The sequence below is a fragment of the Eptatretus burgeri genome, chromosome 4, assembly GCF_056783735.1.
Source record: "Eptatretus burgeri isolate ZD-2024b chromosome 4, Ebu_testis_v1, whole genome shotgun sequence".
In the NCBI taxonomy this organism is placed as follows: domain Eukaryota; kingdom Metazoa; phylum Chordata; class Myxini; order Myxiniformes; family Myxinidae; genus Eptatretus; species Eptatretus burgeri.
In genome coordinates this window covers 66,142,804-66,163,582 of record NC_140964.1, presented here as the reverse complement: position 1 = coordinate 66,163,582, position 20,779 = coordinate 66,142,804, and the positions used below count along the sequence as shown (strand labels likewise).

At 42.9% G+C, this 20,779-nt stretch overlaps 1 protein-coding gene across 2 annotated transcripts in view; it reads right to left on the bottom strand.

Annotated features, from left to right (window-relative positions):
- The window catches only part of HIP1R (huntingtin interacting protein 1 related), a 139,062-nt gene that overhangs the window by 69,749 nt on the left and 48,534 nt on the right, over positions 1–20,779 (bottom strand). For both annotated transcript variants that reach the window (XM_085878504.1, XM_085878505.1), the window contains 4 exons: positions 16,362–16,509; positions 16,147–16,233; positions 13,312–13,419; positions 1,376–1,512 (listed from right to left, as the gene is read on the bottom strand). In XM_085878504.1, the coding sequence (XP_085734630.1) occupies positions 1,376–1,512; positions 13,312–13,419; positions 16,147–16,233; positions 16,362–16,509 (480 nt within the window). The remainder of the gene's footprint in view (positions 1–1,375; positions 1,513–13,311; positions 13,420–16,146; positions 16,234–16,361; positions 16,510–20,779) is intronic.

Sequence of the window (20,779 nt, the reverse complement as noted above, 5' to 3'; positions counted from 1 at the left end):
TTATTAGCAGAGACCTTTGAATTCTAATCAATGAAGACCACCAATTACCATCAAGTTATTCAGCTCTTTATTGAATAAGAGTGTCTGCAACAAATTTGTGGCTGGCAGAATAGCTTAGCGTACACACACTCACCTCTTAGCTGTCTAATTGGGTTTAAATCTCGGCCCAGCTATAAACTGTCATCTCGGTGTTTCACAGGGAGGGTGATTCATCAGTGTGCATTGCCCCTCGGATGGACGTTAAACTGGGCAGCCCATCTGCCGGAATTAGTTGGTGGACGTTAAAGATCCTACGGTATCCTTCGCGAAGAGTGGGCAAGCTATTGCCGGCACCATGAACAAATTACTGCCCCAACCTCACATTCCCACTGTCCGAAAGGAAGTGAAAAAAGGGGTCAACCCCCGAAGGGGGTCGCTTTGCCCCTGAGCTTGGCATGCAGACTAGTAGTAATTGCAGTAGTGTCAGTCTGGAATGCCTGGGGTTGGCTTAATGGTTTTGGTGGTGGGCTTGGGATCCTAGGATCCTGAGTTCAAATCCCACTCGGCTGTTGAATTAATACCAGGTGTGGTTGACTCTGCCCGTCATCCTTCTGAGGTCGGCAAAATGAGTGCCAGCTTGCTGGTGTACTGTGTCGGAGTGGCGACCCACCCAGGATTGTGTCCAATAGCTAAGGAGACTGCTGAGGCAGCCCCAACTCTCTGCACAGAGTATGGTCCCAATGGATGGATGGTTGGTTAGTCCAGAACAAACATGCATTTTTGATGAGGAACAAGAATAAAATTTCAAGTAAAAAGTGGAGTCTTGGGAGGGTTGGGGCAGCAGAGCAAATGACAGTTCCTCCAAGGTTTTCAGGCAAAGTGAATGAGAGTTCATCCAAGTCAAGATGAGTGCAAGAGTGTTGGGAACATCCTTCATCCGAGAGCAACTCAACTCTCACATCTATCACAAAGATCGGCTGTTCATAATGGAAGGTCAAGAATTTCTAGTGACAATTTGGCAAAATAATATGAACATGGACGATTCCTCAAAATTAAAAAATGGTGACATAGACTACTCGTGTGTGGAGCAAATTAACTTTTTGCTTTCAGAAAACAAAAGCCTTCTTTACATAGCTATGTCATTGACCACTGGTAGTTTTCTGCATCAACATCGATCTCTCAACTCATCATAAATATGAATGTACAAAAACAACCATGTTTGTTTAAGAGATATCTCTTAGAGAATCAAGCAAAAAGAACACAAAAAGGTACAACATGCAAGATGTGTTCAAGAGGAGAATATGGTACATGGAGGTGGGGTGGGGGGGAAGAGTGTCTAGGAAAGTCACAGAGGGCTGAGAAAAATCATGGAGGAAAAAGAGGAGACTGCAGATACCTGCGCAAGCTCCAGCAAATGTTTCAGCTGTGTTTCTACATCATGAGCCGAAGCCTGAGCACGGCAGTCATCATCAGCTAATGTAGACAGGAATCTCAGTGCTTCCTCCCCAGAAACACGGCAAGTTTCAACCAGGTCTGCAATGACCATGAGCGACACAGGCACTTAGAAATGCAGCCAGCACCTGTTCCCGTCACGTTATTGGCACGCGAAGATGGAAACCTTCACGAAATCTGCAGTCTGAATATTTAATACCCAGAATACTCTCAAACAATTCATTTTTTTCCCACACAGCGATCTAAAGATCATGGAGGAGCTTGTACACATCATGAATAGGGAAGAACATACGGAGACATCAGCATATCTACCTATATAAAACACAGTGTGTATTAATTGTGTTTGTGCATTTGTCTGTCTCCTTTCATAAGGACGATTTAAGAAGGCCTTTGGAGGCCAGTCTTTTAACATGACTGTGTGTTCACTGTGGTCTATTTTTCAGGATATATTAAAAGAGAGAAAAAAAAAAAACCTCGACAAACATTTTTTCTTTAAAAAAAAGTAACTACGTCTCTTCTATTAGAAATATAGATGGTGCCTTGCAACCGGGCCTTAAAGACGATGTACAGACTGTTTTTTTTTTTTTTAAATAACAATAAATACAAGGCGTAGGGAGGTGAAATTTGCTGCACATGACGTGCAACACGCGCAAGGTAAAATGAGTGTTAGTTTCCGTCCATAGAATGTCAAATAAATGAAGAAGATGTAAGCACACCTGACGCGAGGCGGAGGCTTCGGACTTCGGTACGCTCACGAGGCTGTTCCGTCAAAATTAAACGTCCCAGAAGATAAAGAAAACATGGTCACATTGGTACAGTCGTGAACAAAAATGTTGGCACTCTTGCAGTTTTTCTTCAAATAATGCACCATTTCTTCCAGAAAATTGTTTAAATTTAAAAATCTTGTCATGTCCACAAATGGATTTCTTTGGTTTGCAGTGGAGCAAAACAAAAAAAAGATGAAAAAAAATTACGAAATCTAAGCTTATTCCACACAAAAATCCTAAAATGACCTCGACAATATTATTCATCCGAGAGCACCTTTTGTAAATCGGTTGAAATGAATGGATTTCAAGCAGGTGATTCTCCTTTACTTTGGAATTGAACTCACCTGTGCCTACAATATAAAAATCACTCATTCAACCAGTTTGAATAGAGAAAAGGAATCATTCTGCTGTTTTGTGTCACTGTGTGCACCGCAATGAGCATGGAGAAAAGGAGTCATTCTGCTGTTTGGTGTCACTGTATGTGCCGCAATGAGCATGGAGAACAGAAAGAAAACCAGAGAATTGTCTGAGGAGGTTAGACAAGATTGTAACCAAGCATGGACAATCTCAAGGCTACAAGTCCATCTCTGGAGACCTTGATGTTCCTGTGTCTACCGTATTCAATGTTACCAGGAAGTTTAAGGCCCATGACACTGTAACCAACCTCCCTAGATGTGGCCGCAGGAGAAAACTTGATCAAAGATTGCAGTGAATGATTGTTTGAATGGTGGAAAAAGCAACTCGATCAACTGCCAAACAGATTCAAGCTGACCTTCAGACACAAGGTATGACAGTTTCAACTTGCACCACCCGTCGTCAACTCAATGAGAGGGGCTTCTATGGGAGGAGACCCAGGAGGACCCCACTGCGAGAGAGAGACAGAAGAAAGCCCGACTGGAGTTTGCCAAAACACACCTGAACAAGCCAAAATCCTTCTGGGAGAATGTCCTGTGGATAGATGAGAGCAAATTAGAGCTTTTTGGTAAAGCACATCATCTCTATGTTTCCAGAAAACAAAATGAAGCCTTCAAAGTAAAGAACACCTTCCCAACATTCAAACATGGAGGAGGTTAAGTGATGTTTTGGGGTTGCTGTGCTGCCTCTGGCACTGGGTGCCTTGAATGTGTGCATGGCATCATGAAATCAGGAGATTACCAAGGCATTTGGAGCGCAATGTTCAACCCAGTGTCAGAAAGCTGGGTCTCCGTCAAAGGTCATGGGTCTTGCAGCAGGACAATGATCCCAAACACACTTCAAAAAGCACCCAGGAATGGTTCAAGCCAAAACAATGGACTGTTCTGAAGTGACCAGGAATGAGTCCAGATCTAAATCCCATTGAACACCTGTGGTGAGATCTGAAAACAGCAATAGGAAGAAGGCACCCTTCAAATCTGGGAGAAGTGGAGGAGTTTGCACAAGAAGAGTGGGACAAACTGCCAGTAGAGAGGTGTAGGAAGCTCAATAATGGCTACAGGAAGTGCTTTACTGCAGTTATTTTGTTCAAAGGAAGTGCTACCAAATCTTAAGTCAAGGGTGTCAATAATTTTCTCAATGCCATTTCTTTTTATTTTCTGATTTAAAAGGATATATTAAGTTCTGAATCAAAAACAAAGGTTGTGTAATATTAACAGTGAAATAAAGAATTGTGGAGACAAAATACTTTTGTCAATTTCAACTTATTTTTAGAGTAAATTGTGAGTTATATTTTTGTGAGATATTTTTAATTGTGAGTTATAGCAAGGGTGTCAATATTTTTGGTCACGACTGTACAAGTGTTTTTTTTAAATTACGCTTCTTGCGACAAAAGATCATATCTTTCAGTCTCCTTGAATATTTCGAAAAAAAAAATTCCAACCCATCATTTTTGGCGGGCTTTTATACTAGTTTTAAAATAATTCACAAGGACATCGAGTAGACAATGGAGACGAGGACATTTAGCAGACACTGGAGACGAAGACATTTAGTGGTCAATGGAGACAAGGACATTCAGTAGACAATGGAGACAAGGACATTTAGCAGCACTGGAGACGAGGACATTTAGCGGACAATGGAAACGAGGACATTGAGCGGACAATGGAGACGAGGACATTTAGCGGACAATGGAGACAAGGACATTCAGTAGACAATGGAGACGAGGACATTCAGTAGACAATGGAGACAAGGACATTCAGTAGACAATGGAGACAAGGACATTCAGTAGACAATGGAGACAAGGACATTCAGTAGACAATGGAGACAAGGACATTCAGCAGACACTGGAGACGAGGACATTTAGCGGACAATGGGGACAAGGACATTTAGCAGACAATGGGGACAAGGACATTCAGTAGACAATGAGGACAAGGACATTCAGTAGACAATGGGGACAAGGACATTCAGTAGACAATGGGGACAAGGACATTCAGTAGACAATGGAGACAAGGACATTCAGTAGACAATGGAGACAAGGACATTCAGTAGACAATGGAGACAAGGACATTCAGTAGACAATGGAGACAAGGACATTCAGTAGACAATGGAGACAAGGACATTCAGTAGACAATGGAGACAAGGACATTCAGTAGACAATGGAGACAAGGACATTCAGTAGACAATGGAGACAAGGACATTCAGTAGACAATGGAGACAAGGACATTCAGTAGACAATGGAGACAAGGACATTCAGTAGACAATAGAGACAAGGACATTTAGTAGACAATGGAGACAAGGACATTCAGTAGACATCTGAAAGCTTCAAACATCCTGCTTTTGTTATTTATTTATTTATTTTAAACAGAAAAAAACTTGTATCAACCATCATTTTGTTTTTATTTTACTCCCTTTTAACAAACAAAGACAAGTATAAATAGGGAACCATACAAATAGACAGAGGCACAAGCAAAATTCAAAAACAAATGTGTGCTTTGCAAAACCATCGATGAAAGTCATCTAATTTATATGGATGGAAGGGGAAGGGAGAGGGGAAGGGGGCAGGGGACAAGGTCAAAATACAATTTCAAACAGTCTCCTTGATTCCATCATTGAATCAAAAAACAAAAATCTTTACCCAAAACATTTCAAGAAGATCATTTAGAAATCAATAACATCCAAAGTAACCGATCCAAATACAGTCACTGAGTTGAGAAGTGGTGTAACCAAAGTCCTCAATTGTTGACCTAATGTAACACAAATTTATACACCGGGTGTTTACACACTGACACCATAAAACGTTTTTTTATCGTTATAAAAGAAGGTCGTTGAAAAGTTCTAGAACAAAGCTTTCCACTGGGAATGGATATTTTCACCGACATTTTATAAGCGGTAATTCTTGCTTAGGTCCTTACCCCTCTGCTCGATGCGTTTCAGGTACAGGACTGGTAAAAGTAGCGAGGGGAAAGGTAGCGAGGGAAAAGGCAGCGAGGGGAAAGGCAGCGAGGGGAAAGGCAGTGCGGGGAAAGGCAGCGAGGGGAAAGGCAGCGAGGGGAAAGGCAGCGAGGGGAAAGGCAGCGAGGGGAAAGGCAGCGAGGGGAAAGGCAGCGAGGGGAAAGGCAGCGAGGGGAAAGGCAGCGAGGGGAAAGGCAGCGAGGGGAAAGGCAGCGAGGGGAAAGGCAGCGAGGGGAAAGGCAGCGAGGGGAAAGGCAGCGAGGGGAAAGGCAGCGAGGGGAAAGGCAGCGAGGGGAAAGGCAGCGAGGGAAAAGGCAGCGAGGGGAAAGGCAGCGAGGGGAAAGGCAGCGAGGGGAAAGGCAGCGAGGGGAAAGGCAGCGAGGGGAAAGGCAGCGAGGGGAAAGGCAGCGAGGGGAAAGTTAGCGAGGGGAAAGTTAGCGAGGGGAAAATTAGCGAGGGGAAAGGCAGCGAGGGGAAAGTTAGCGAGGGGAAAGTTAGCGAGGGGAAAGTAGCGAAGGGAAAAAGAAACGAGGGGGAAGGTAGCGAGGGGAAAGGTAGCGAAGGGAAAAGCAGTAAGGGCCTAGATAATTGTACTTTTCCTGTAATCTGTCATTCAAAACAGTATCTGAGATAACACAATTACAAGCACAAGTCCACAAAAAACCCATCAGATTTGTATTAAATACATATGAAGCTCTGTACATGTTAGAATCCTACTTTCCGGTGTGTACTAAAGTGTAAACTGTGATCATCATCAAAGTAGTAATTGAGAGTATTCCTATTTGTATCTGTCATTACCTTACAATCATCAAAGTTTGTTTGCTTCCAACACAGGATCGTGTTAACTCTTCATGTTTATTTTATCCTCGAAGTTGAATAGCTCCCTGTCTTTCAGGAGGCCAATATAATCAAGTTTTATCTAGTTTGGAACAACAGTGTGTATCCCTGTACAAATGTCCAACATGCTTCTTTTACTTCTCCATTCACTTATTGGCATCTATAAGAATGAGATCAACAATGAAGCCACCCATAATGAGGAAGGAATCTCATGATTGGTATTAACATGAATGACTAAACTCTGTAAAATTCTGCACAAAACGGTTTATTTATAATATTTTGATTTTTCACAGAGATTTTTAGTTACATCTATAATAATAAATGTCAGTGTGTCAGTGTGTCTCCTTCATAACTCCAAATTCATGAAACCTAGTGGCCTGAAACTTCACATGCCTACTACGGAAACTCCAAAGGAGTGCATGAATGAAAATTGGGTGCTTGGGTTAATTTAAACACCCCTTTGGAAGATAATTAATGGTCACATTTAATTATCATTTATGAAGGCTCATCCTTGGTCACCTCGCTGGGGTCTTGGTGCACCATTTGTTTTGGGCCTGCACAATAATGCCTCGACTTGGAACAGGCCACAACTGCTTCTTAAATTTCTTCATGATAAATTTTGTTTTCTTGTTTTTTACCTTTCCTCACTCACATCATTGAATGCCTGATCGTTATACCTTCAAATTCCTGGATACATTGCAATGCTTATAAGCACATGGAGACGCAAGCGTTTGTGGCTGTATTTCAGTTCCGCACATGCCATAACCATTAGAATCTCTTAAACTGAGCTGAATTTCAAAATTTAAACGTCTTAATTGACATCAGCAGCGGTTCCAACTGCTAATAAAAAAAAATTAATTTAAAGAAAAAAAAAAGTGTTCATTTGTCCAATAGGGACATTGCTTGATATTTGAGGCAACTCCAGGTGCATATTGTTTATACGACCAATCGGCGATGGCTATTCGCTTGTCAAGCTGGCCATTCCTTATTGAGCATTTTGTTGGAGTACTTGCTTGAGTACTTAAGCCACTTGGTGAGTGCTATGCAAAATGCTTGGTTGTTCGTTTCCAAGCCATAGCCTTACATGGCAAAAGTATTCACATTATCACAAAAGTATTCACTAAATATATCGATCGACTTGAATAAAGGTCTGGCCAGACTCGCCTGCATTTGGCCCCACATTGTTGTATAGTGCCTCAGTCAGTGGCTCGCTTGATGAGAATGTACAATTCTATTTCGACATTGCTCCTTTTTGTACAGTCTTCTTTCATGATGACACATCACTTTGACATAGACAGATACATATATAAAATAATTAAACGCTTCATTTTTAAAAGTTTCTTCAACCGTTTTGTTGGAGTGCTTGCTTGGAGTGCTCTTCACGCTTTGATCTCCACAAGCTTCCATGGTGATACTGCAATGTGGTTCTCGGAGGGGACATCTCCGCAGTTAGGAAGGCAAAATAAACAAGATAAAGAGCAATCAGAGATTGCAGACCCTTACCATGACTTCTTTTGAGTGGTGTATTTTATAGGTTTTAGGGTAAATCCAATATGGCTGCCAAACCATGTGACCTATGACATCATATGTCTGAACTTTTTGTTCCTCATGGACAGGCGGTCATACGTGTAAAGTTTTGTCTCGTTCTGTTCAGCCATTTCAGAAGATTTATTTTTATTTTTTAACAATAGGGCTGCATAATCACGTGACAGATGACATCATCAATATTTTTTTCTGTGGACTATTTTTTCGTGAGATGACCCTCAAAATGTTTCATACTGATCAGGTGTGCCATTCTACATATGGAATTATGATGTCATAATGAAGGCACCTATGACATCATGAAAAAAAAATCACTCATTCCCCATGAGTACTTGCTATGCGCCAAGTTTTAATTTTTTCCTTGGTGCGGTTTCAGAGATACAGAGCGGTCCAAAGTTTTTCCGTTTTTCCAATATGGCTGCCACATCACATGACCTATGATGTCATAATTATCATTAAAACATTCCACATGAGTAGTTGCACTAATGGTGAGAATTTCGTCTCAATCCGACGAGCGGTTGTGGAGAAAAACACTAAAGTTCTGTGCGGACAAAGAAAGACAACGAGACAGACAAACAAACGGACACAAATGCAATACCCACTCCTTTGGCGAGGATAATTAGATTATTACAATGAGTAAAAAATGTTTTCAGTTGTTACAAAGCAATGAATTGCCGCATCACGGCAGGATAGCCGAGAGGTACACACGCTCACTCTCAGCTGTCTAGCCTGTGTTCAAATCCTGATGCAGCTGTAATCCTGGTGTTTCAAAAGTAGGGTGATTCATCAATGTGTGTGCAGTCTCTCGGATGGACATTAAACTGGATGTCACATGGGATCAATCTGTGCATGAGAGAGAGCAAATTTCTTTGAAAGAATTCCCAGGATGAGTTAATGTCAGAGAGAGTAGAAATGGGAGACCAGTGCAGCAGTTCGATGGCTGCTTGAAGACCCTTCCAGCCGGCCTGAGTGAAATGCCAGACTCATCGGCGCCGAGGTGGTTCTCAAATAACAGCCTGCGAGATGACTGCTTTAACAAGCATATGATCAGATGAACCGTTTGGAGAAGACGAACAGCAGACATTTTATGGGAAATTGGTCAAAATCAAATCCAGAAGAGATGGAGTAGCGTTGCTTGACATCCGGGTCAGGAAGATGACAGATTGAGTCAGTCCCAATGAGTCACAGAAGTCTTTTGCTGAAGTGCCATGGCAGGTGAGGGAGTTACCCACACCCAGCCAACTGGCATGATGACAGTTGAAGTCACCACATATGAGGAAGAGAGAGTTGGGATGAGAGGATCGTAGTTGGTCCATGTTTTTGGTGAGCAACTTGTAACTGGAGTCATCACCGTTTGGTAGACAGTACAACACAAAGATGAACATGAGGTGGGAGAGGAAGGGATGCCAAAGCCAGAGGTATTCCTGGGGGTGTGGAGGAGTGAGGGCAGTGCATGGCAAGTGAGGAATAGAGTTTTTGATAAAGAGAGCAACTCCGCCACCAGGACGAGGCTCAGGTCTATCATTCTGGAGGAGGGAGTAACCAGGGAGAGGTACTGAGGAAAGTTTCTGTTAAGCAGATTATGTCTGGTTTGTCAGTGGCAACCTGTATGGAGAGATCAGTGAGATTAGAGCGAAGGCCCCGGATGCTTGAGGTCCACACTGTTAAAGAAGAGGGAGGGGAGAAGGCTTTGGGTGCAGGGGAAGGGAGTGGGAGGGTAGTGTGAGGTGGGAGAGGTGGAGGTAGTGAGAGTTGTTGACAGTTGATGACAAATTGTAGAAGAGCTAGGGGAGAGGGTCAGATGGGGAGGAAGACAAAGGACTATGTGCTGAAGGAATGAGTAACAGTGGGGAGTAATAAGAGAGGGGGCAAAGGGAAGTGGGAGATTGGAGGAGGTGGGGGAAGGAGGCAGCTTCATGGACGTGAAGGGGGCCACCTTTGAGAAGGGGGAATAAGGGGGGAGATTTGAAACGGAGGAGTGAGGGGGAAGAATCGAGGGAGAAAGGTGTGGGGGGAGCTTTTGAGAAAGGTGAGGGGAAGCTTGGAGGGGGGAGAGAGAAGTTTGCTTTGAAGAGGAAGGAGGCAGTTGATTTGGGAGGGAGGGGTGATAGGAAAGCTTTGAGGGAGAGGGGGAAATGATGAGAGCAGGCATGGCCATGTAAAGGAGGGAGAAAGGAGGGGTAGGGAGAGGAGAAGAATGAAACTGGTAGAGGTATTGTGGAGATGGGAGCGGGTGGGGGAGGAACAAAAATTTAGGGGATGGGAAGAGGGGGAGGCAGCTTTGAGAAGGGGGAGTGCAACGGGGAGGGATTTGAAGGGGAGGGGCATGGAGGGAGATTTTAAGGGGGAGGGGTGAGGGGGGACATTTACCGGAGAAGGAGTGAGAGGGGAGAATTGAGGGAGAAAGATGTGAGGGGAGCATTTGAGAAGGGTGAGGGGGAAGCTTGGGGGAGAAGAGAGCGAAGTTTGTTTTGAAGAGGAAGAGGGAGAGGTGGCTGAATTAAGAGGGAGGGGTGAGAGGGAAGCTTTGAGAGGAAGGGGAGACGATGACAGCAGGCATGGTCATGGGGGGGGGAGGGAGGGAGAAGGGAGGAGTGGGGAGTGGGGAGATGGGGAGGATGAGACTGGGTAGTGATATGGTATAGGTGGAAGCAGGCAGGGGGGGGGGGACAAGATTTGAGGGAGTGGGAAGAGGGAGATATGAGAGCGAAGAGAGAGCGTGATAGAGACATTGAGGAGTGTGCTGAAAGAGTGCGAGACATTTGAAAACCATACAGTTTGTGATATCAGAGGGGGAACTGTTAGTAAGGCAGAGGACAGTGGAGAGATGCTCAGATGGGGGCAAGATGGGAAGAGTAAGGAGGAGGTGTAACAGGGAAGGAGTTACATTTAAGGAGGTGGGATGAATTTGCACTGAAGTTGGTAAAAAGAGAACTATTAATAATGGAAGACGAACAAGCATTGTAAGATGGGATTTTAAACATTTGTCGGTCAGAGATTCATTTAAATAGACTGGAAGAGGGATGGATTGAAGCTTTTGAAGAAGAAGAACCGGGCGAAGAGGGGAAGTTGAAGCATTGTGAGAGATGTTTTTTTTTTTTTTTGAAGATTAGGGAAGAGGGAGGAAGAGTAAAGGAAAAGTGAAGAAAAGGTCGTGAAGGTGTGTGGTGAAAGCCTTGACGATCAGAGTGGGATTGGCAGGTAAGAGGGTAGAGAAAGAGGAAGAAGAGTCGGTACACAGGAAGTCACGTGGTTTCGTGGGGGTAAAAGGAAAGAATGGAAAAGATTTGTTTCATGTCTTAAAATATATTTTAAAAATACAACAAAACAAGAGGGTGTACTTGGGAGGGATAGAAGGAGGGTGGAGGGAAAACTGGAGAAAATAAAAACTGATGGTAATAAGGAGAAAATACAAATAAACACGATCGTGCACAGACGGGAAGACGGGTAGGCCTCAGGTAAGCACGACATGACAAGACCAATGAAAACTCACCAAATAACACAAGTTTTGAAACAAAACCAAACTAGGAACACAGTACACATGGAGGCAACAGAATAAAGTCAAAACACGACAGACAACAATTGGAAACTTAACTTTGAGAAAGTCAGCAGAGACCCCTGGAGAGAACCAACCATCACTTCAAAAACCAGAACCGCAAGAACTGTTCGTTTGTATGCAAGATATCTCAAAAGGTTGTGGACGGATTTGGATGAAATTTGGCGGGCAGATTGGGTGTGTGACACGGACTAACTCATTAGAATTTGGTAAAGATCCAAATCTGGATCCAGCTACTATAATTTTTTCAGCAATTCTTCACCATTGAGAGATCGGGCTTCACTGATATCACGATATCTCAAAACGTTGTGGACGGATTCGGATGAAACTTGGTGGACAGCATGGGCATGTTGACAAGCACAAATCGATTCGATGTTGGTGAAGATCCGAATCCGGATCCTGATATGAGAATTAATTTTTAAAGTGATTCTTCACCGTTGTAAGAGAGGGCCAAAAACGATACAGAACATGATATTTCAAAAATGTATTGGACTTGACACGTTTTCCTGGATCAGGCATTGCATGGCAGAGGGATGCGCTCTACCGAGTGCCTTTCTAGTTTTGTATGTGCCAACATCAGGCACCTTGACTGACCAAACAATATGCTGAATGTCAGACTTTCTGTATTCACACCGAAACTTTAAGTCATGGAATAATACAATCGGCTCTACATCAACCCACTTCAACAACACTGATATCTTTTCAACATTTTTTCTTAAAACGAGTAATTAAGCCATATACAGTCAGGTATGCATAAAACTGTTTTTACACAAAATAAGGACATTATAACCTCCAATCTATTATTAGCCCCTGTTGTACTTAGTCCGAAAGGGAGCTTATGCATTTGGTTTCAATTTTTGTGTGCGTGCGTGCGTCCGCAACCATATCTCCGAGACGCATGGACCGATTATATTCATACTTGGCACAGAGATAACACATGACGGTATACATAAGCGCATCATTTTGTTTCACGATGTGATCAAAGATGGCTGACTGGTGCCATTTTAGTTGTAAAAGAAACCCGATGTTGAACACGTTCTCAACCATTTCTCGGACATGCATCTACCGATCTTGTTCAAACTTGGCGCACAGTTAATAAATGATGCATTACATATGCACGTCATTTGTTTTTTTGAGATCAGATCCAATATGGCCGACTGGTGGCCATTTTGTTACTTAAACGTGTCCCAAACCATTTCTCGGACATGCATGGTCCAATTTTGTTCAAACTTGGCACAACCACAGTACACGATGGTATACACATGCACCTCACTTTATTTTGCAATCTGATTGAAGATGGCCGACTGGTAGATCGGCGGCCATTTTAGTTGTAAAAAAAAAAGACAAAAAAGCCAGTGCTGAAAACGTCCTCAAATATTTCTTGGACATGCGTTTACCGATCCTGTTCATACTTGGCACACAGATAATGAATTATGGTTTATATATGCACATCATTGTTTTATGAGATAAGATCCAAGATGGCCAACTGGCAGCTATTTTGCTACAAAAGTGTCCCCAACCATTTCTCGGACATGCATGGTGCGATTTTGTTCAAACTTGGCAAATGTCACATGTCACAAATGTTCTTGTATTTCACATGACCACTCAAGTCAGTTGCGCATACACATAAATCTTGTAAATATGGGCTAGCCCTTTAACTCTTATGCAGCAAAATTACTAAAACCAGGGAGGCTATGACATTTTACATCTTTTTCTCCTTGTTTTATGCGATTTTTCATTACAAAAGCAAAATCAACATTTTTAGCTTATCATCAAGGCTGATTTGCAAAAATGGATGTTCATCAAATGCCATACCCTCGGCAGAATCTCCTCCAGCCTGATGCGATGTGGCACTGCCATGAACCATTGCATCACTGAGGAGGTAACCAAATGCAGACACCCCTTGTAGCAGGTCCACAGCATCTGGGCAAGAAAGCAAAAAGGTTGATATTATTATCATTTTGTATGCAGCCTGTGGCTGCTGGTTTGCAACATTGTTGGGAGCACAGTTGTGAGGCTAAGAGGTTGATATAGAGATAAAGATAACATAAAATATAGTAACTGACAGGAAGGATGTATTTTTTGACACAGTCTGGCACCCTGCCCTACTCACCAAACTCTCTTCCCATGGTATTCAAGGCCATCTCCACTCATGGCTCGCAGACTTCCTCTCCTGTCGCAGTCAACGTGTGGCCCTAAATGGAGTTCTTTCATCCCCTCTTCCTGTGCAGGCTGGAGTTCCTGAAGGTAGCGTTCTGGGCCCTGTTCTTTTTCTGGTTTTCATCAATGATCTCTCGGACTCTCTGGAAAATCCTCTATTTCTCTTTGCCGATGACTCCACCCTCTGCCGTACCATCTGTCATCCCTCAGACCGGCAAGCAGCAGCTTCTTCGCTCACTGCAGATCTGGATAAAATCACAAACTGGTCCAACACGTGGAACATGTCTTTCAATCCAGACAAATCTCACACTCTCACTATGTCTCTTCGAAAGGACCGTTTACAAAACCCCCCATCCACTTTCTCAACAATCCTCTGGAAGAAGTCTTTTCTTTCAAGCTTCTGGGTCTCACTATCTGCCATGACCTTTCCTGGGAAAGTCACATTTCCAACCTTGCCTCAAAAGCCAGTCGCCGACTGGGAATCCTCCGTCGTGCAAAGTCCTTCCTCGGCCCTCTTGAGCTCCTGACCACTTACAAAGCTTTTGTCCGTAGCCTGATGGAGTACTGCTCTCCCCTCTGGGCTGGTGCTCCTGCCTCCCACCTTTCTCGACTTCACGCTGTCGAAACCAGGGCTTTTAAGATCATTGGCATCTCCCGCAATGAAGCTGAGTCTTTGGGCCTCTCACTCAATCACCACAGGTTGGTCGGTGGTCTTTCTGTCTTCTACCGACTCCTCTCCAGCCTTGCCCCCCCTGCTCTCTCTGTGATTTGTCCCCACCACATTTCCACAGGGCGCTCAAGGTCCACCAACAACCCCCTTCTGGTAAAATTACCAAAATCACGAATCACTGCTCATCTTCACTCTTTCATTCCTCTTTTTTCCCGCCTTTGGAATAAACTTCCTCACTCTATTCTTTCCCATTCTTCCCTCCAGGCTTTCAAAACAGCTGTTCACCACCACCTCTTATCTTCCCCCATCCAAATCCTCGAACTTTTCTACCCCCGATAATCCACCCAAGCCCACTTCCTTCAATTCTCCTGCTTTCCTTCCTGAAAGTCCCTTTAATGTCCATCTTCCCCTCGCCATGTTCCCCGTCCCATCCCCATCCCTCTCCCTTCCACAGTTCACCTGTGTCTGTTCCCCAATGTTTTGTCCCTTCCACTCCCGCCCCTCTTGTCTCATGCCTCCTTGCTGTGAGTTGTGTGTTAGCTCTCATACGAGCCTCGACCAAGGTATACAAAAAAAAAAAAAAAAAAAAAAAAAAAAAAAAAAAAGGTGTATATATATAAATGAAGATGTGATCTCGGAATGTGGGATTACCCGATATTCCTCAGATCACAGGTGATGTTGACTGCAGCGTTAAACATGGAACTGAATTGTACCATTCAGTTTCTTACCATGGTGGATACTTGATAATTCAAGAATTACCAGAATAATTTGTGATCATGCCTGGTGGTGGCATAATGGTTTGGGTGGTGAGCTTTGGATCCAAGGATCCTGAGTTAAAATCCCACTCAGCTGTTGCATTAATACCAGGTGGGGTTGACTCTGCCTGTCATCCTTCCGAGGTTGGCAAAATGAGTGCCAGCTTGTTGGTATTCTGTGTCGGAGTGGCGACCCATCCTGGATTGCGCACAATAGCCAAGGAGACTGCTGAGGCAGCACCAATGCTCTGCGCAGAGTATGGCCCCCAATGGACGGATTTGTCATCGGAGATGCTTCTTTTCACTTAACCATTCATGAACCAAGAAGTGGAATGGTATCCCAAGTATCAGATAATCCAGAGCCCTATCATTCTGTTTGAACTCGGCACTCAGTCTGTGTTTTCAAGACTCAAGAACATGATTTTTGACCGTGGGAAATTATCCAGGATATACAATAGGCATCACATGTGTTGTAGAAGAAAGTTTTGTGATGAGTGATTCACATCATCGAGAGATGATGAAGGCAAATGTTGAACTGATGGAAAACTGTAATTTTGATCGAAGGTCACTTCCATGTCAATCCTTGTTCAATACGTCAGAGATATTGATTTGTTTTGATCATTACGTCATTTGTTTCATTATATGCAATGATTACTTTTCATTCAATTGGATTGTTTATGATGAAACAATAATTAAAATAAATGTTTTGAGCAAAAAAAATTAATTCGAGTACTTATTTTAAAGTGTATTTGAGTGTTCTTTGTCTATATTTAAAAGTCTTTGGAATTTTTTTTTTTGGAAATAGTCCCACAAAAAAACAAATAATGTTCCTCTCGCTCTGCTCGGTAAAATTATATTTTTTTCAGTGAAATGTAAATGTTTGTGCCATCCCCCTCCCCCCAAACGGAAAATCATGGATCCACACCCGATTTGGATATCGATGCCGATGTGAGAACAAATATTGCCATTGTGCAAAAATGAGAACTTTGAACTGCTTGAGCAACTAAAATATGTTAAACCAAGTGGAAATCAAAGCATGCAAACAAAATTATATACTTTAGACACCTTCTGGGTCACTCAAGAAACGGGCATGGCCTTCCATGACCTTGTCTGTGGCCTCAAGAGCAGCCTGGGCACGACCCTCAAGAAATTCTGTTGGAAATACAGAAGGTGGGGAAAGGGAGGGAAGTTAAAATGCTGTCAGTTTTTGGATAAATAATAAGTTAATTGTTTCAAATGCAAACAGTGACTGCATTGCTGCAGACACGTTTTGTTTTCACCCGGTGAAGCCTTGCAGGAGAGGTGAAGTGGATCAGACAGTGTGTCCATTGCCTCACGGACTCGCCCTTCGGCTTCCGTGACTGCGGCTTTGAGCAGAGCCAACCGCTGGCGGGTTAGCTTCTCGAGTAAGTTCTCTTCATCCTGTGTCTGCATTCCAGCAGCAAAAGGCAGGAGTTAATTACAATACTGCATCTCGTTCAACGATTCAGGTTTGTCATGACAATCCCAAGGTACAAAGTTAAAAATCCCCGAATCTTACTACAATAAGGCAAATGTATGTATGTCTGTATGTATGTATGTATGTATGGAATCGTCATGTAGTCATCGGACTCATCCCAGTTGCCCAGTTCGAATCCCGATGAACCGTGTCAAAGAGGTCATGCTGGCCAACTGATTCTGGCACTCCGAGCAAGTTCCTGGGCCTGTTTGCCACATTAACGTGCTTAAATGGAACGCCCGAGCCAGTCAGCAGACTTGCTTATTGGTGCCTTCGCATCAATTACCCAAATTCGCAATTCGAGTGGTGGTTGCACTGACGCAGACACGTTTCTGAGCACTAATTGCTCAAATCCAATCTGTCCTTTAACAGATGTTTATAACTCATACACTCAGAGACCAAGTGGATTTGTAATGTGTATTATAACAACAAGAATGGCAGGAAGACAAATAGAAGCAATACAATTCCTGAACAATAATAAAACCCCACACATTCCTCTGAGTAAATGAGCGATCTGAACGTCCTTATGTATTTAATTATTAGGGCCTCAAGCACACCACAAAATTTAAAAAACAGAAGAAAATGAGGAGACAAAAACCCCGGGGCTGTATACAGTGGGATACAGCGAGTCCCCAGTGGATATATGGCCACAGTTCGTGCTGCAAACATAAGTTGACGTGAGGGGAAAGTGGATAAGGCTTGCAGTGGGGGCATGTCGGGAGGCTGAGGGTCGATGTGTGCCATGGCACGGAGAAAATCCCAGCAGTCCGCATGCAGGCTCTCCAGCAAAGCTTCCATGATTCTCTTCATGTGATTGGCAGCACTCTCTTTAATAACCTCTGCCCCCATTCAGCCGCAATGCCTCGAGACCCACCATACTTGGCTGCCTTTGAATGGTGTCCTAGTCCATGGGTCGTGCAACTAGACATGACAATTCACCTAATTTAATGGTGTGCATTCTGCAGTGATGGTGGCATTTTCCTGCATAAACATGCGCCGACAGCCTGTTGGGTTGCTTAAACATAAAATACAGATTACAAAGGCATAAAACAGAAAAAGGATGTGAAGCGATAGCGGTTTTAGACACACACGTGTGGAGTAAGACAACAGCGAGATTCTGCACATGTAACAAAGCCTATCTGATCTCACAATTAAATTACCTCACTCTTATGCTAATACATGCAGTGTGGGAAATAACTATCACCATTACCATGCAAAGTTTCCCCCTAAAAGCCATTAACACAACAGTATGTATGTATATACAGTATGTATGGATATCTGATGATTATAAAATTAAAAACAGCAAGGCCAATCTTAGGTGAATTAAAACACCCCTTTTGAAAATAATTAACGGCCTTATTTAATTATATCCTTTATCAAGCACCATCCTCGGCCACCTCGCTCTCTGCGGCCTGAAGGAGTATCCTGGGTTGCCTCGCTGGGGTCTGAAGCCGCCACATTTTTTGGACTGCTCTACCACGCCTTAACTTGGAACAGCCCGTAACGATTTCTTCACGATAAAGTTTTTTTTTCTCACTTTCCTCACTCATACTATCGAATGCCTGGTCATCATATCTCTGAATCACTGTATACGTCGCTTTTGAAAGTGCTATAGTTTTCAAATTAGGAGCTTGGAACGATTTCATTCATTACATAATGCAATTTTCCACGATGTGCTCTCACGGACTAATTAAAGTATATCATCGAAATTATTTTGGCTTTGAGGATCGGATATCATCCGGACTAAATAAGTGTCGAAATCTGGAGTGAAATCTGATCATTTAAAGAACGAGTCATATAACCTAAGCCTATACTGCATTCCAATTTACTTTAAGCAAGCAAGACTGAGGTCCCTCGTTCTCCATATATACACAAGAAAATGTGAAATTTCCAAAGCATTAAACTTTTCATTTTCTGCTGTTTGGAGAATTATATTGAGTAAGCAAAATATTTAATAACGTGCTAAAATTAACCAGCTTCATTGAGCTATATGATTAAAAGCATTCACTGCTTGACATCGTGCCCTATCCCCCAGAGGGACTGCTTATCCATAGTGTCTGCCAGATACGTGACTATATTTTCGGAGGTTTCACGAGGTGCTCTACAGGGAGTCATAGCAAATCTGGTGATAAAGACGTTTTAAAATAAAGTTAAAATGTTTGCATGGACCGCGAACCAATGTACCACATGACGCGTGCACAGATGAGCAGGCAACGTGGTGGATTATATGCAACGTTTATTTAACCGGTGATTAAACTTTGCGATGTCTCCAGCATTGTTCTACGTTAAACAGCAACTCCTTTGTGGATAAAGTAATTATTTGAACGAATTCATTTAATTCCTTTAACTGCTGCGGGAGCGGTGAATACCAGCTTGCTGGGATGATTGAGCCATTTGAGTATCCTGCATCGGAGTTGTGACCCATCCAGGATTGTGCTCAATAGCCCAGGAGACTGCTTCAGCAGCACCAACGCTCTGTACAGAGTATAGTCCCAATAGATCAATGGTGTACGTCTCTGGGTGGTGTACGTCTCCAAATGGTGTTCGCTCCTCTCTCTTCATTCAAGCAGTCTCCTCTCCCTTTCCGACTCCACCTTCTCACATGCAAGTGTTGAGGGAGATTGAGGCGGGTGAGTGTCAGGTGGAAGTGGGTCGTGTGTTAGACTTGGCTTCGTTGACCATTAGAACAAGTCTAAACTCAAACTGCACTCGGTAAAGCACATACCTCCACCAGGCTGAACAGTTTACATTTTGTATCCCACTGCTAGGCTGGATCTGCCGACCTGAACAAAATTCCATTTGGCTTGCTCTTTCCATCGAACCAAGTCATCCACCAAGTTTTGTCATAATTCATCCATGACTTTTTGAAATATGCTACATATCGTTTTTGGCCCCATCTCTCGATGGTGAAGAATCAGTTAAAAAAATTATTGGATCAGGATTCAGATCTGGATATTCACCAAAACTGAATAAATTCTTCCTTGTCCACCAAGTTTCGTTCGAATCCATCCACTTTTTGAGATATCTGTTCACAGGCAAACCACCTTCGGCGGTGGAGGTAACAATGCAGACAAGATAAAAGCTTCTGCCTCGTCTGTCACTTCGGTAACTAAACAAAGTTAACTTGTACAAGGAGCAGTTTGTCAAAGAAGAAGGAAAGCCAGTAGTAGGGGAATTTTATTGGTTCTGGAACTATCCCATTTCCCTCATTGACTTTAATGTTAACTCAGGAAAAAAACTATTTGACCCTTTCAATAAAAAGGAGTGAATTGTTTTCCTCATAAACAGATCTCCTCCAGCACCAACTTCTCCTTCTTCTCCCCCACTTCTTCCACTCATCCTGCACCAGCTTCACCACATGAAATTGTTTCTGGGACCAAGCTCTTCCATGAGCCTTGACTATGAATGAAATATTTCTTTTTGATTTTTGCAATGTCTAAAACCTATCTTAGCACTCAAATGTTATATCCATAAGGGAGGGTGTCAATCCTATTTTCTAAAATGTATTTTTTTTATCATCAAAAACTTCCAATGTCTTTTTATTTACATTATACGGCAATCAAAAGAAAACCTATTTGGCAACAATTTCTCACCTGCACCTGCTTTTTAACTGCGTGTCTCTTCAACAAGATACAATCAGCTGCTTTGAGCAGATAATTATTCTGCAAGACACTTCAACAATAAGATGACATCAGCTCCTTTGTCTGAACAGATTATAATTACTCTACAAAGGTCCACACGCCTCAGTACTACATATAAGCACACCAAAGCATTTCCCAAACCCTCATTGACTCAACAACTCGTCGCATCTGCTGTGATGTTGCTTTACGAAGATATTCCACCTGAGAGGGAAGTCAACATGCTTTCCCCGGTCCTCCTACGATACTGGTCTGTTTGTCATTGCACCTCAAATTGAAAAACTATTATTTTCCCCTCCGAGCTTTGACTCGGAGATAGAATATTCCAGTCTCATCCAATGACATTTTAGATGAGTTTTCCATTGGGGATGACTTGCTATCATTGGGTGACTTTGGATTTGAATCGACACACAATATATGCTATGCTCATGTACATTTTAAACTGGATCAAGTGGACTCGGAGATCAACAAAGTCGAGGAAAAATTTCATTTTTAAAATACAATGCTATACAAATGGCTCTGTTGTGTGAAGATCAAGTAATGCATCTCCTTCTTTTCACAG